General features: G+C 45.8%; 1 protein-coding gene and 1 long non-coding RNA gene across 20 annotated transcripts in view; one reads left to right on the top strand and one right to left on the bottom strand.

The window, feature by feature from the left end:
- LOC119168049 (uncharacterized) overlaps positions 1–17,311 on the bottom strand; it is a 184,032-nt gene that overhangs the window by 46,897 nt on the left and 119,824 nt on the right. For 13 of the 19 annotated variants that reach the window (XM_075866313.1, XM_075866325.1, XM_075866312.1 and 10 more), the window contains 3 exons: positions 16,230–16,277; positions 13,189–13,236; positions 6,098–6,148 (listed from right to left, as the gene is read on the bottom strand). In XM_075866313.1, coding sequence (XP_075722428.1) covers positions 6,098–6,148; positions 13,189–13,236; positions 16,230–16,277 — 147 coding nt within the window. The remainder of the gene's footprint in view (positions 1–6,097; positions 6,149–13,188; positions 13,237–16,229; positions 16,278–17,311) is intronic. The other 6 variants (XM_075866320.1, XM_075866314.1, XM_075866319.1 and 3 more) reach the window with 3 other exon arrangements.
- Positions 13,694–17,311, top strand: part of LOC119168050 (uncharacterized) — a 151,312-nt gene continuing 147,694 nt past the window's right edge. Inside the window, exon 1 of the long non-coding RNA XR_012884236.1 lies at positions 13,694–13,830. This is a non-coding gene — a long non-coding RNA (uncharacterized LOC119168050). The remainder of the gene's footprint in view (positions 13,831–17,311) is intronic.

The following is a 17,311-nucleotide window of genomic DNA, read 5'->3' as shown; positions in this document are numbered from 1 at the left end:
ACTAGTCAGCATGTTAGCGATGGTCTTATTTAGACGCTCATTGTGGCCTTCTATCTGTGGTTCACAGGTGGTGATCTGTTAGTTGCTTCTTTGTTTGTGTCCAAGGATCGCTCATGTGGGATCAGCACTAAAAGGCTTAAAATATTTAGTGATTGTGAAACCTGGGGCTCTGTTACAAAAGGAATGGTCTCAATTAAAACTTTGTTATCTAGGTGGCACAATGTTTTGCTGAGCTGTGTTGGTATAGCGGGGCGGGCAGTGGGTAGCTACGTTAATCCACGTTTCACTGCACGTTGACATAAGGAAAGGCCCTAGCAAGTCTATGCCGATATGCAGAAGGGTCGACAAGAGGGATCGACTGGCTTAAATCCTTCTGACATTGTCCACGTTGTCTGGCGTTACTGCCAGTAACGAATCACGAAAAACAGTCACTTTGAAGGACGCAAAACAGAAGAGGCCCATGTACTTTACGATGTCAGTGAACGACAACGCACAAGTGCACCCAACTCTGAGTAAACGGGCTTGAAAACAGTAGAGCATGGCAATGTTGATACTTGTCCTAATAGACATATACCTTTACAACTTCCTTCGTCTCTTTACGTATCGCAAAGTGCTCTTTTCTACCGAAATTGTTTCACATTACTTTCGTTTTTTGCGTATTTCCTTTAAGACCTACTTTCTGTTTTCTGTGTCCAGTTTGTAATCCTAAGCTGAAATTTGTTCACTGAGCTGACCAAGTCAATGTCATCGAGGCAATGCCATCAAGGCCTGTACCACCTTTTTGCGTTTAATTTTTATGCACTCCGACCACCCACGACGTATATGCTCAAAGTAACAATCACGTAGGTGTAGCCAGATGATTCGCAAGACTCGTCAGCTGACAAGAAACGTCAAAGTGGGAGTGCGATCACTCAGACACTGTGGAAACTTTAAAACCAACAATTTCAATTTTGAGTGAGAGAGGAAGAAGTTAGGACAGAATATATGCCAGAGAAGGACGGCTATCAAGGGCACTAAGGTGGCCTAAGCTTGCAAGTTCTGAAGTTCGGTATGGTGGTAGACATACGTAATTCTCCGAGCACAAGTAGTCATACTTGTTGTTACTAGTGCCATTGTCCGCCATTGCCTTTTAAGTACGTTCTTCATTTTGTGTCTGGTGAACGTCTTCTGGTAAGCTCTAAAAACATTAAAAGTAATAATATTTGCTTCAGTACAATCTACCAAATTAGGTTACAAATTGGTCAGGCTGGAAAATAGTTATATAAGCAAGCACGATCGAAGACCGTACGAGCCAAAAAATGTACGACGTGCCTGTATTGATCTGCCTTGGCTGGCAATGCGTTTTGAGTAGCTCAGCATTAAAAATTAAGCATTTGCCTCACTTGAATTTGCACGGAAAGCTGGGCGGGGGGTGTATTGGAGGTAGAGACTAAAATAAAGTTTTGCAATACAGTATTCACTCAAGTGCACAGACGCGCACAACGGCTGCTGTAAGTATAATACTAGTAGCGTTAGTGCGAATATCAGTATTAAAAGTAGTATTTACACAATTTAGGCAACTACTGCCTATCATTCACATTTCACAAAAGGCACACTCATATAGCAGAATATCTCTAACTTCAAACTTCCCGTTCCATAACCGTTGACGCTTCAAGTATATAATATAGAAACATTCATGTCATCGCTGGAGGCTTAGTCAGTTAGTCAGTACTATAGTGACCTGTACTGGTGCACTGTAGATTGAAGTTAATGTATTCTGATGAGAGTGATAGCCTTGCCTTGATGGCATCACCTTGAATGTTTTGTGTTATAGCCTCTGCCATGTCTGAAATTACTTCTACTAATCACGAAATTTCTGTAATTTCACACATGACATATGTTGCTAGTAATATTTCGTCGTCTGTAGCCACACGTTCTTGATTTTAGGCGTAGTTTTCTGAACAACCTTAAGAACAAATGTGGTGAACATTAGCCTTGAACTGGCACTCCCATTGAAACATTGCAATATTTGGGTGTTGGTGCGCTAAGGGCCCCTCTGACACCGAACTGATATGGAGTGGTGAGTTAACCTACAAGAACACTGAAGGCAAAAAATTTCGGCGTGAATCTGCCTATGCCACTAGTCTGTCGACAGCGTTGTCGAATGGAATGATAAGTTGACGATCGCGTGTTATAAGTTTAGACACTCAGTGCGGAGAATGCATCTCTTGATTAGTATCATACGAGTGCGAAGCACGCAAGACAAGTCGTGGTGTTGATAAGGCTTCTTGGTGTATTGATGTGAGTTAGTGCTATTATGTTTGTTGGAGCTCAGGGACTTTAGTGCAAGCCCACATTGTATGTACTTGCATCAATACAATTTCGCGTAACGAAATATGAATGGCTAAGCGAGAATTTTCACATTTCGGAGGAAGCCGATGGAAGAAAAGCCTTGTACATTGATGAAGAACAACCAGCTTCTTTGAAAGGGGCTTTTTACTTATCCGCTCGTTTTCTAATAAATCAACCTAATTGTTATTGCTGTGCCTCGCCACGGTGGTCTAGTGGCTAAGGTACTCAGCTGCTGACCCGCACGTCGCGAGTTTGAGTCCAAGATGTGACGGCTGCATTGCCAATAGAGGTGGAAACGTTGTAGGCCCGTGTGCTCAGATTTGGGTGCACGTTAAACAACCACAGGTGGTCGAAATTTCCGGAGGCCTCCACTACGGCGTCTCTTATAATCAAATGGTGGTGTTGGGACGGTAAATCCCACTTATCAATTGTTATTTTTGTGTCGGGCAGTAAGAACTCCGATTTGTAACAAACGATGTCCTCGCCCTTTCATCGAAGAAGATGTATAGGTGACCCAGCACCTCGCTGCAGTCCCTTTTGTGGGAACTCGTGACTAGACCGTACCTTTGACGCTGGCTTTCCGCTACTTCTTATGGCAAATTATTGAAAGCTAGCGGTAACTTAGCCTTTGGTATTACGAACTTATAAAGCGACACAGCTGCTGGCACAGTGGCTGTGATCGATATATTCATAGGTTCTTATTGTGGTAATAATAATAGAGCTAGAGGTGTGCCTGATTCTGCAGTGTGATGCTGTTATCTTCGTTGCATTGGCTTGCTTCGTATTTCGAAGAGTGCGTTGGGCTCATGAACAGAAAAACGACGTGCGAGATGCCTTGTGGTTTTGCCGGTGATGACCCTATGAATATTTGAGATATAGATGTTTTCAATTCAAGAAAAACGACACTGGATGTACAGTAGAATGGCAGCAGGCTCATCAGTCACCGGTGAAAAAAAAAATAACCAATGATTTGTATGTGTGAGTGTGAGGGGGGAGGGGTGCGCGTGCCGGTGCGTTCATATACGGATGCCCGAGCTTCATTGAGCATTCTAGCAATATTGCTTCCAGCTTGCGTAGGCTCTAGAAGGGTCTTGAGTTTTCATGTTGCGCGTGAATTCATTATTTTATTATAACGTCTTAAAACGGCTGTGAGTCCCCCTGGTGTTCCCTGCACTGGTTGTCGTGAACCTTCCCGGTCACACTACAACAATAATGTGGCCGCACATATTGATTCTCGACGCAGAAGCCGCCGTAGTATTGAACAATATCGCCTTTAAAAAGCATCTAGCAACTCGGATTGATTTAGGACAATGCATTATAATCCATTGGTCTATTGAAACAGGCTGCTGAACTCAAACAAAATCAAATCAAATAAAAAAAAGATGTGGACCAGCAGTGTGAGAGCACGCTCACAACGTCTCCTCTACAGTTTCGGGCCACCTCGGCATTCATTGCTTAGACTGCGGTTGTGTCCCCAATTTTCAGCTTTGTACCGTCAATAGGCGACCTCGGGACCAGATGATACGTGAAATTTATGAGGCTGCAGAGATAGAAAGGCTGGGCAGTGCATGTGTCAGCAGTTCTTCGATTGCGCTATTGCAAAAAGAAATAGATTTTCTTAAGAACATTAGCACACGTGTTGTTCATAGTGCGTTGTGGCGATGGTTACGTGGTTGTTAGGGGTATTCTGTTTTCTTTGTTTTGTATTTTTCTCTTTTTTGACCCATTCTGCCCGAGTATATATTGTGCGGTTCTAGCAAATAAATCTTGTGGTTAGTTTGTGCCGCTGTCTGTCTCCTTCTTTCTTTTGTCCCTCGTTATTGGCGCTGTTTTTTATGTGAATTAACTCTAAGGTCTGTAGCGTTTAACACTCTGCGCTGACAGTGCAACGCGATGCTCAAGGAGGTGTTTCGAACGCTTCGCTATGACGACACGGTGGTGGCACGTGCCTTTCGTTTTGCATTTTACACCTTATCACCTCCGAGACTGGCACGCATCTTTCTCCGCGGTCGCGCGCGCCTTCGTTTTCAAAAATAACTGCCAGATGGCGCTTGTGTCTAACGTGCATAGATGCGTTGTTCGCCTCCACTACACGCTCGAGGCACTCTAACGCAGCGCCTTCAGAATACCATTCACCAATTTTCTTGCGCAGAACATCAAACAAACGTTTTGTTCACTCTCTCCAGACGCAAGATTATCGTCTTCCGACAATTTTTACAGTGTAACATATTGACTCGAGACAAGTGTTTATAATAAGTTATTATTCTCGTCTTTCATCTACTTCAGTAAAGTACAAATTCCTGGCGCTCCTTTCTTGGATACCGCTGTCACCATTGTCGTTGCCATCTGCGGTGCTTGCATTTCTGAGAGGCATTAAAGTGGCTGAGAAACATATATAGATAATAAAAATGCCTACGAATTATTTCGATATAAGCCCGAGGCCCTCTTCGTCGACGTCGAATCATACACCTTAGATATATGCGGGTGCTTCAGCCTTACTCGCACAAAAGCTCTATACAGGCATCATATGGTGTAAGATTTCGCATAAACCGATGTATTCTAGGGTGGTATAGGAGCAGAATAACAAGAAAAGTTAAAATACCGAGCACTCATCTTGCCACGCGATGGCGCAACGAGTGTGTCCTTCAGTGTTTTTCACCTACTCAATAAGGCTGACCCATAATTCCTTACATAATCTTCCACGCACAGCATCAACAAAGTCCGCAAAATACTTAAGAGATGATTGGTGGGGCCCGCGCTTATCTGTAGAAAGACGAACCTTGGTGGATTGGGTGCATCGTATACCACAAGCATATTGATTTATGGCGTATGCGATACCTTGAAAAAAGCATAAATTTAAAAGACAGCTCCCCTCGATGAAACATGAAGTTGCACTGAAAATTTGCATGAGAGTATGTCACGTCCATCGGTGTAACTTTTTTAAAGTTCTTTTTTTGCGTACTTCAATGCAGGAATTTCGCTCTGTGTTTCTGTTGGTCAGTGCGTCGCACGTCTCAACGCACACTACTGCACGACCCTGCAGAAGTTTCAATACTGCCGCAACGTCCCGCCATCCTTATATGCTTGCTGGATTCGTACTTGTGAAGATTGTCAGTCAAAAAGCAAGTATCAAAATATTTAAAGGTAAACAAATGTACGTGAGTATTAGGCGTTTGTTAATTTGCGCCTCGAATGCAGATATACGTAATTCTGAAGGCAACAGTGCTTATTACGCTGCACTAACAATGCAACGCTATAAACACAAAGAGGTTGTGTCCTAAGCTTTACTAGAGCGACATGGTTCTGTAACCTACCAGTGGCTTCCATTCTAGAAAACTTCCATTTCTATAAATAATACCAGATTGTTTTCATATCTTACGGAGCACCCCCTCACCAATCTTTTCGCGCACAACGTAAAATGAACTTTTTATTCTCTGTTCAGAAAGAAGACTGTCTTCTTTTGACGACAAGTGCCACCGAAGCAAGCAGCGATGCGAGCATTCTCAATATGTTTTCTTCTTTTAAGCATTCCTAAAGAGGTCTCTATAAAAATTGTACTGCAATGCATGTTGTCATGTTCATTGGAAGTTAAAATATTATTGTTTAATTATCAATGTAACATAAAATTGACCAACTTAATAAATATTGTATTGCTTGTTGCACCGTTCTCTGATCTGATGTGGTAAATCTGTTTCGAATACATGCGACAGAAATATTATTTAGCAGCATTAGTAAAACATTGTCTGAATGAGGATGAAATACTTGCCCAAGTTGGAATAGTTGCACTGCTGTCTCTGAGCCTTCGGGGGGATGCAGGCTGAAAATTACATAGCGCGAGAAATACGTCAAGCTGAAACATAAAGCGCAGTCTACAGCATAGCGCCGGAAAGATATTCTTTTACCGCGAAAGCTGTTACGAGATCACAACAAGAATCATGCGCAGTTGTCCGACGCCTCCGCTGCAGTTGCCACCCCGCCGCAGTGATTTAGGGGCTAAGGTACTCGGCTGCTAACCCGCAGGTCACAACATCGAATCGCAGCTGCGGTGGCTGCATTTTCAATGGAGGCGGAAATGTCTGTTACGAGATCGCAACTAGAGTCACACGCAGTTGTCCGACGCCTCCACTGCAGCTGCCATCCCCCCGCAGTGGTTTAGTGGCTATGGTACTCGGCTACTGACCCACAGGTCGCGAGATTGAATCCCGGCTGCAGCAGCTGCATTTTCCTTAGAAGCTGAAATGTTGTAGGCCTGTGTGCTCAGATTTGGGTGCCCGTTGAATCATATGGCGGTATAATGCCCCAGAATGCAGCGCTCGTCAAAGAAGAAGAAGTTGCGTTGGGCCGCGTGGCGCGTGCAGCGTGATAATAAAAAAAATCAGTTCGAAAACCGAACGCTGTCGGGGCTGGATCTTTCTCGTGTTAGCTCCGACAGTTAATGGTGACCCGAAAAAGAACACACAGCCCCGATGTTCCCGCGTAGGTCTCGCCGGCTCTACCACCAATCTTACCGGTCCTGACGCCCAAGAAGACGCCAGACATAGCGCTGCTGCAGTCGCTGCAATTCACCATGTCAACCTGCCACCATTTTGGCCCAACACACCAGCACATTGATTCTCCGTGTCGAGGTGCACTTCCATCTACGGCAAATCACCAGCCAAGAGTCAAGGTACTAGCAACTGGTCTCCTGCTTACCTCCGGACATAGCCGACGATTTAACTGATATTTTAGCGTCGCCGCCCCCGAGCCATCCCTACGGCACGTTGGAGGCAGCTATCATTTCCCGCAAGTCTGAGTCCGAGCACAGCAGACTTCAACAGGTCATTACGGCTACAGAGCTCGGTGACCGTCGCACATCACAGCTCCTGCGACGCAGGCGCCAGCTTCTTGGCGACCTTGCCGCACCCCAAGAAGAGAGCCTGTTACGTGAGTTGTTCCTCAAGCGCTTACCGCAGAGCATGGTCCTGGTCCTCATGGCTGCAGGAGATGTCCTAGTAGACACACTCGCTGAATTGGCTGAACGAGTGGCGGACTACTCGCGGGCACATAGCCTAAATGCCGATACCACACCGCCACTAGCCGCCACTGCCAACCCGGCACTCGCCAGCATCTGGAACCGTTTGGATGCCCTTGTCAGGTGCCTTGATGACTATGCACCTGCGCATCGCCGACCATCACCCAGGTTCTAAATACACAGTTGCTCCCCGACGCCCACACGCTCTCTAGAACTTCGGCCAACCGACGCGCCGCGGGACGTCTCATCCTCATTTGTGTGCTGGTACCACCGTCGATTTGGTGCCTCTCCTCGCAAGTGCACTTGCCCGTGCTCCTGGTCGGGGAAATGCGACGACCGACCATTAACGGCGGCAAGTGGCACTGGTCGAAAATCGTGCCGCCTTTTCTATGTTTCTCATCAGGTCGCTTGCGCTTGCTTCCTAGTGGACATAGGAGCCCAGGCTAGCGTCAACCCGGCCACGTTTGCAGATCGCCGTCGCAACCTACAGATTTGCCCACTCCAAGTGATCAAATATTCCGTCATTCAAAGATACGGCCAACGCTCTATTAAACTTGACCTTGGACTACACCGTACGTTCCACTGGATTTTCATTCTCGCTGACGTCTCGTAAGCGGTTCTTGGAGCAGACTTCCTCAGTTTTTTCAACCTTGCTGTGGACATGCATACTCATCGCCTCATTGATCTCAACACTCACCTCTTCATCAACGGTGTACTCTGTACTTCTTCGCGAAAGGGTCTGCGAGCTCTCACACCTGCTTTGCCGTATGGAAAAATACCTGCCGACGTTCCCAGCATCACGAAGCCGCACACCAGAGAGTCGCCGGTGAAGCATTCCATCACTCACCACATTATACTACTGGACTCCCCGTTTTTACATGACCCCGTCGACTATCTGGAGAACGCCTCGCCATTGCGTGCCTTGAATTTGAGCACATGCTTGAACTCGGCATTGTGCAGCCTTCTTCCAGCAACTGGACGTCGCCTCTCCGCATGGTGCCGAAGAAAGATCCTGGCGACTGGAGACCATGTGACGATTATCGCGCTCTCAATGCCCACACCTTCCCAGACCGTTATCCACTTCGTCACATACATGATTTCACGTCAAATTTGGCTCGGTGCACAATCTTTTCTAAGGTTGACTTAGTGAAGGCTTTTATCAAATTCCTGTAGCACCCGCCGATATTCCGAAGATGGCTATCATTCGGTCTGTTTGAATATGTGAGGATGCCTTTTAGATTGCGCGACTCTGCACAGACCATTCAGCGCACTATCAACGAGGTCACGCGGGGTCTGAATTTCGTGTTTGCCTACCTTGATGACCTCCTTGTAGCAAGCTCATCTGGCCCTGAGCATGAAGCCCACCTGCGCACCCTGTTCCACCGCCTGGATTATTACGGCCTCATAATTATTCCCAATAATTGCCTCTTCGGTGTCGCTAAAACAGAGTTCCTAGGCCACCTTGTCACTCCAAAGGGTATCCAACCACTCGCCAGTAAAGTGAAAGCTATTCAAAACTTTCCAGGCCCGACTTCACTAAAGTTACTCCGAGAATTTCTGGGCCTACTAAACTTCCATCGCCACTGTCTTCCAAAGTGCGCCACATTCCTAAAGCCCTTGACCGACATATTGGCTAAAAAGAAAGACCCGGCTGCGCCACTGGAGTGAACCGAGGAGGCTGCATCTGCCTTCGACACTGCCAAGAAGGCTGTGGTAAACACTACCATGCTCATACATGCCGTCCCTGATGCCCCACGTCGTCTCATCACCGATGCATCATGCGGGGCAGTTGGCGCCGCTCTCGAGCAGCATGTATTCGATTGCCAACCCCTTCGTTTTTTCTCGCAAAAACTGAAGCTACTGGAGGCAAAATACAGTACATTTGCTCGATAACTCCTCAAGGTATACCTCATCATCAAACATTTTCGTCATTTATTGGAGGGCAGCGATTTCTGCGTCGATACAGACCACAAGCCCCTGACGTTTGCCTTCCATCGCAATCACGGCAATTATACTGCGTGGGTGATCCGTCAACTATGCTTTATTTCTGAGTTTACTTTGGATATCAGACACAATCATGGGCAGGCAAATGCTGCTGCTGGTGCACTATCCTGCATCGATGCGTTGTTGACCCAGCCACCACTAGACATGGAAGAGCTAGCAGCTGCCCAAAGCAACGATTCTGAGCTGCATCGTCTTCCTTCTCCATCCACGTCTCTATCGTTCACTGAGTGCCCGCTTCCATTTTCTACCTCAATAATAACGTGCTAAATGTCCACTGGTGTCCCTGGGTCATTCGTGCCTCCAGCTTTTCGTCGTGCAATTTTTGATCAATTGCACAACATGAGTCATCCTAGAATTCTTGCGACCCATAACCTAGTAACATCTCGTTTCCTTTTGCCAAGCATCAATGCTGATGTCCGACGCTGGGCGCGAACCTTCCTCTAGCGCCAGCGTGTTAAAGTTCACCGCCACACAATCATGCTAACATCCCCCTTTCGGCGTCCAGACGCAAGGTTTTCTCACGTCCATCTCGATATCGTCGGCCCTTTTCCGTCATCGCAAGGAGCCTGTTACCTGCTGACATGTGTGGATCGCTTCACCATGTGACCGGAAGCGTTTCCAGTTTCCGACATTACAGCACAAACAGTCGCCAAGGCTTTCACAAATGGCTGGGTGTCACGCTTTGGATGCCCTTCTGGCGTCACCACTGATTGCGGTCGTCAATTTCAATCGGCCCTTTTGACCGCACTTGCTAATATCCTGGGCATTCGACACACCCACACAACTGCCTACCATCCTTCCGCCCATGGCATGGTCGAACGGCTTCATCGACAACTGAAAGCTGCCCTCACTGCTCGCCAGCCAAGGGAACGTTGGCTCGACCACCCCTCTTCGTACTTTTGGGCATCTGATCAGAATTGAAAGTGGATCTCGGCTGCTGATCAGCCAAATATGTCTATGGCGTTTCCCTACGTCTTCGAGAAGAATTCTTTGAGCCATCATCGCCACCTTCCACTCACGTTGCCTCCACGTACATTAGAGAGCTGCGCACCACGTTTTGGGACCTTGCTCCTGTTATTCCTGCCGACCGACACCCCCACTCTGTCTTCGTCAGCCAGGATCTGCATGACTGCTGTCACGTCTTCGTTCGGGGCGACCAAATACGGCCACCACTCACCCCAGCCTATAATGGTCCATTCCGCGTACTCCATCGTACACCAAGCCGTTCACGCTGGACATCGAAGACCGTGAAGGCATCGTGGCTGATGATCGACGGAAACCTGCGTATATCGCCGCTCTCACGGCCGCGGCATTTCAATCTTCACTCTGGATGCCCACATCCAAGCATGTCCACTGGGTGACTCCTCTGGTGACACCTACGGCTCTGGCTCTACGGGGGGGGGGACGCCTGTAGAGCCAGAGCAGTCACAAGAAAGATCCACCAAATGCAGTCAGGGCTAAATCTTTCTTGTGTTAGCTCCAACAGTGGTTTTGGGACGTTAAGCACCACATATCAATCAATTCACCGCAGCCGCCGGTATTCGTAACAACATCGTGCGAAATTAAAAGAAAGACCTACCGTCCAAGACATAGTGGGGCTCGAAGAATTGGTCTGCTAGGTACCAGCCTAGTATTCTACCACTGAGCAGCGCTGGTGCTTGTGACTTGTTGGAAAACATCTCACCAAGGTCACAATGGGGCTCGAGCCTTGGTTTGCTCGCAGCCAGCCCAGTATTCTGCCACTGAGCTGAACTGGTACATGTTACTTGTTGGCTAAATTATCTTAGGCAGGCATGACGTCGGAACTGCAATCGCGTTAATGCGACTTATATTGCGTTTTAAAACATCGAAAGAACAACCAGTCATCGCACGATGCGAAAAACGCATCGAGGGGGCAATGTAATGCTCCAAACATTTGAAAAAATTAGTTCCTATTTACCTATCAACTGGCACATACTGACTTCAGCCATAATTTTTCATCGTCATCAGCCACTGCAAGAACAATTGGCACAAAATTCGTTGCATGTGCTTAGCAGATACAACGTTTCTAAGAATAACGATGGAAAATAGCACAGCGAACGCCATCCTACAACCCCAAAGTTTATATTAATGCCCTAGTAAACACCAAGCTAGTGTGATTGCAGTAGTTAACCAATAGGTGTTCTGAAAAAGCTATAAAACGGCGCTCTTTCAGCTTTCGCTGTGACTGTGCTGCGCTTTCCGCGCAGGCCTGGCGTTTTTTTTTCTGTATTGCTCAATGTTAACACAAGCAATTGACCAGCTCTCGAAATTCGCAAGAGTTACATTGCACATAAGCTCTTCAGTACGGGGTCCCTACTCGACCGCAAATTCTTCGCTTAGAGTGAAAAAAAAATTGCCAGCTAATCTACTGTAAAATTATTTATTAAGCTGCATTTTAGTAAGGGCCACTTGTTATAAAAGTTACTCTTTTAGATGCCACCCTATTGGATTCACGCGAGGAAGTACTCGGACAAAAATGCCGCAATGTGTCAGTGGCACGAGTCATCTTTGGAAGCCAAGCATGGAGGCTGCTATTATGAAACGCCCACTCCGTTGCTAAGACAACTGCTTACAGGTAGTGGTGTTATAAATTGTGTCGCCATAATTTTACACTGTGACTGATGTGAAGTCGGTCAGGCTGAATTTCAAGACAAATATACAAACTTATGTGATATAAAGTGAGGTAAACTTCCAGATAAGTTGAGTAAGCTGAGGCTTATGAAAATAAAATAAAAATGGTGATGTTGTTTTGATGTCCCCATGACGTCAAGAAACTTCACTTATCCAGGCGAAATATTGAAGGCTGATTGTCACGGTTATACGCACAGTTTCCGTAATCTGGACGCCTCCATAGTTTCACAAAGGGGTCCATTGGCATTGCGGATGAGGTGCTTGATAGTGGCTGAACCTCGCTCACTACGCCTTTGTGTAAAAAGACCGCCTTTTGTGTGTGCTACAGTGGTGCGTTATTTTCCAGCTTATCTGGAATGCTTCGCATAGTTATTGTGATCAAATTAGCCTCGATCGGTTGATCTATTGAGCCTCTACAAACTCTTCTGTGGCATTGTGAAGTTGGCGACAGGACAATGCACTTACTTCCAACCAAACGTTTTTAAATGGCAAGATAGCAAGCTGAGCCAGTCTTTCTACGATCATGTATAATTTCAGTTAAGCACAGTAAAAAACATGGACAAGGATGTGTAGACAGAAAGGTGCGTAACCCAAATTTTCTAACAGACGTAGCAAATTTACGTTGAGCAGTGTGCGTAGTCACTAGGCGCATCGCCTAGGCTTACAAAGAAAGTCTAAATGCAACAATGTTTTAACCATTATTCAATAAATCAATCAATCAAGTCTATCTATACATATATCAATCTGTCTATATGTTTATATATCAATCTACCTATCTCTCTATATATCTTGCCATCCAGCCATGTTCAAAGGTTTACAACACAGCTGCAAGAAGGCCTGATTAGGTGCACGCCTATCAGCTGCATAGCTTTTTTAAGAATCGCACCTCTATGGCAGGCCGAGGTAATCGAGGGCAGGCCACATTAAATTCTGTAGATCAGTTAGGCCATTGTATTTAGAGCATAAGCGTTGGGGCTCTCTGTACTGGTACTAGCAGTACAAGTACTGGCAGTAGTGCTGGTTGTAGTGGTAGTAGTAGTAATCGTAGTAGATAAACGACAACAGCAAGAAATACGCATAAATGGCAGTACAAGAAGAACATGGTAGGAACGAGTGAATGTTCAATGCGCCTGACTGGTCTTCCGCGGCTAGCATCCAGTTCCTTTCGATGGGCATCGAGAAACACTTACCCCACTTGGACCAGCAATGGGACTTGTGGGGCTTGATGGCCGCGGAGACTGAAAAGAGTACAGCATAACAATTTTGATACTTGTCCTAATACACATATTCCTTTACAACTTTCTTCACCCCTAACCCATCGCAAAGACCATTTTCTGGGAAAACTGTTCCACATTACTTTAGTTTTAGGCATATTTATTTTCAGACCTACTTTTCTCTTTTGCACGCCCAGTTCTGCAATCCCAAGCTCAAATTCGTCACCTGATTTACTTATTGAGGCCTGTTCAATCTTTCTGCGTTTAGTTTTCATGCACTCTAACTACCCGCGACGTATACGCTCAAAATAACAATCACGTAGATGTAGACGAAGAATTCGCAAGACAGGTGCGCACCACTCGTCAGTTGACAGGAAACGTCAATGTGGGAGCATGACCCCTCTGACAATGGGGACCCTTTGAAACTGAAAATGACAACTTTGAGTGAGACAGGAAGAAGGTAGGAAAGAGTAGACGCCTGAGAAAAACGGTCATCAAGAGCACTAAGCTGCCTAAGCTCGCAAGTTCAGAAGTTCGGTATTGTGGTAGACATACGTAATTCTCCAAGTGGAAGTCGTTGTACTTCTTATTACCGGTGCGATTATCCACCATTGCCTTGTGAGTACATTCTTCTCTTTGATTCTGGAGGACCTCATCTGGTAAGCTATAGAAACATCAAAACTAATATTCGTTGCCTCAGAATAAACGACTGAATTAGGTATAGAATCAGTCAAGCTAGAAAATAGTCATATAAGGAAGCACCAAGGCACCCGTACAGTTTGACTAGCTATAAAAAACTAGCTACAAAAAAAAACGCGTATAGCTATAAAAAACGCAAATAAAAAGTTTCATTGCTTGCGTCTGTTGCTTGAAGCTAAGAAAAGGGCCCAGGGCACAGTGAACAAATAAAGTTCTTTGGGTTAACAGATGCATGCAGTGTTCATAGAACGCACGCTCATCGACATATGCTCGGCACTCAAACAAGGTATGTTTTACAGTTTCTGTAGAGCCAAAGTCATCGCAGTATGGACTGCCTACTTGACCGAAGCGATACCATAAATTGTTTCCATAAGCACTGTTCAGCCGGAGACGTGGTAGAGAGTTTTCAGGTGTCGATGAATTTTTGATGGGAGTCTAATCCTTAGATGTGGGTCGATAGAGTGAAGGAAAGCATAATGATGTGCCGGGAGGTTCCCTTGACTCTTCTTTTTTTTGGAAGCAAGCCTTTTAGCCAGCTGGCAAGCATCTGATTTAGTGAAACAGGTTCGCCTGTAATTTTGCCTTTGAAGTCTTTGGCGGGCCACTTCATATGCTTTTTCCTAGACCAGTATACCGCAACGAGCCGGTATTCATAGAAATGTGATAGCGTGACCAGCAATAATAGCCAAATGGGGTAAGTATGCTATATCAAAAAAAATCTTGTGATAATTTGTTTTCTTTAGGAAGCTAAATAGTATTTGTAGAGCCCCCTTAGCGTTGGTGAAGATTACCCATCGGTTGGGCGTTTGACGCAGGATGTAGAGGACTGCTTCTTCAATTCCATGAAGTTGTGCTATTGTTGATGATGTCCTGCATCGTAGCCGATAGGAGAGACTTTGTCCTGTAGGGAGAAGCTAGAGGCATTATGATGAGAACTCCTGAGTAGATGAGGCGTCAGTATAAATGTGAGAATGCTGAGTGTAATGCTGGGCTAAGTACAAGAGAGTAGTCTGCAGCAGTGTGGTCTATGCAAGACATCTTATCACTTCATTGATTTCTGGGGCACACTGTTTAATATCAAGAGGTAAACCATCCACGGAAAATATCTTGGAGGCATCAACTTCTTCGGCTGTCTAATAGCAGTAAGTTGCTGCATTTGCACAGCTTGGCCGAATGCTGAATTGCTGTGGGTGAGATGTACGTGGTACAGAAAATGCTTCTTTCTATGCATGACATGGAGGAAATGAGTGAGCAATATTTCTTGAGGGCAGATGACAGCTAGCGTCAGACATCCTGCTTCTGCTGGAGTTCCCGAGCCTCATGAGCTCTTCGGAAGGCCTAGACAGATTCATAGACAATTCTTTCGTGCAGCCTCTAAAGTTCTTTTGTTTGTTGGTGATGATTGATGAAGCACCGGTAGGGAATAACACAAAGTTTCTTTAAAGAAACGCTTCCTCATAAAGGACCATTGATCGGCACTTGCATTCCCATCGTGTTCCCGCCATGAATTTGAAGAGTTGTGATGCTGCAGCCATTCTCGCTTGAAGTTTCTTCACCTTAGAAGACCAGGAAGGACTTCTGTAGATGACTATTCCAAGAAGTTGCTCAGACAGCACATAGGTCAGTGGGCCACCACCGAGAAGGAGCGGATACTTAATAATTTACTTTCTTGTGAATATGATGGCTGTGTGCTTTTCTGGGAAAACGTGCCTACGCCGGGGAACCAAATCCACGGAGAGGTTCTGTAAAGCTTTTTGAAGGTGCTGTTTCGTAAGAAAATACGAACCTGAGGCACTGCAGATACATATGCCGTCGACGTAAATTGTCATGTTCTCTCCTCACGGCAATATTTTTGCTATATGTATCAGGGTGGTGCTGAAAAGAAGTGGACTGAGTACTGCGCCCTGTGGTACGCCCTTTTCTTCTGCGTAGAACTGCGTAGGACCGTTTGGAGTGCACATATATATCTCCTGTTATTTTAAATAGCTCTCAATTCAAGTCATCCCGTCAGCACACGCCCCGCCCAAGAGACAGAAAAAATCTGCACATTTATTTTTTTCCATTTCATTTCTTGTTATTTTTTTTCTCTCCCTTCTTTTCTTTCTGTCCCCAATTCCCTTCCCCATGCAGAGTAGCAGGTCAGCGACAAATACAAGCTGGCTAAATGCTCTGCTTTTTAATAAAGAGCTCTCTCTCTCTCTCTAAGCAAGCACTAACGGAACGCGGTACCAGCCAAAGACTGTACAGCGTGCCTTTTTCGATCTTTCTTGACTGACATTTTGTTTGTATTCGCTCGGCTTAATGAGTAAAGCACTTACCCCACTTGGACTTGCAGGGAAAGTAGGGTGGGTTAATGGAGGCGGAGACTGAAAAAGAAAGTGTAGCAATACAATCTACACTCAAATTAACATACACGCATAACGTCTGCTTTTACTGTATGAGCAGTCGCGGCAGTACAAATATCATTATCACTTTATTAACAATGGGATTAACATAATTTAGCAAATACTGCCTATCATTCATATTTCACAAAAGACACATTCGTATAGCAGAATATATCTACCTGCGAACTTCCCGATCCGTAATGGTTCATCTCTCAAGTATAAATCACGGCTTGAATGTTGGGCAACACACCGCCCTGCGCGATGGTGACGCCGGAAAGCAGTTCTACCGCTGCATCGAGGAGGATGTAAAGCTTTGGCTGCAGGACAAACTTCGTGAAGTACAGCTAAACAAGGCAGCAGAGTTAGCTGAGGAGTATTATACTCGACAAAGGTTGCATAGCAGGACAGTACGAGTTGAAAATGATGAAAGGAAAGAGGGCTTTTTGAAGAAGCCTGATCACCGGCAACCCACTTCGCACCGTAATTTCAGGAAGGACCCGTCTCTTGCGAAAGACAATGTAGGGGAAGGGCAAACGGAAGCGGAGAAATAGAGTGAGGCTCCTAAACAACGCGCTGATACCACACGGGCGTTTAAATCACGGAAGTCGCTAATCTGCTACAACTGTAAAAATAAGGGGCACATCGCGCTAAACTGAAGGCAAAAGTTTGCTTTCGCAACAATCCGAGAATCGGAAAAAGCATGCGGTTGTTAGATCCGTATCTCCAAGAAATTAGTGTGAATGGGTAAGCGTGTCGAGCACTTAAAGACTATCCGGCAACCTTGTACGCTGTCTATCCTATGTTGGTGTCTCCAGAAGACTTTACAGGATAATGAACGTGGAGCAGGCAAGTCGCCGAGGAGCAGAGTTCTTGCTTACCAATCGCTACGGTTGTCATTGAAGGCCCGTTCGGTAAGCTTTGCACCGAACCAGCTGTGTCTGCAGCGCTTTCCGATCGTTCTCGTTACCTTTATTTTTTCCAATAACTCCGAGTAGCTCCTCAAAGAGCAGGGTAAA

Source organism: Rhipicephalus microplus, chromosome 6, assembly GCF_043290135.1.
Source record: "Rhipicephalus microplus isolate Deutch F79 chromosome 6, USDA_Rmic, whole genome shotgun sequence".
In the NCBI taxonomy this organism is placed as follows: Eukaryota; Metazoa; Arthropoda; class Arachnida; order Ixodida; family Ixodidae; genus Rhipicephalus; species Rhipicephalus microplus.
Note: the sequence above shows the minus strand (reverse complement) of the source record. Positions and strands in the feature narration are given on the sequence as shown.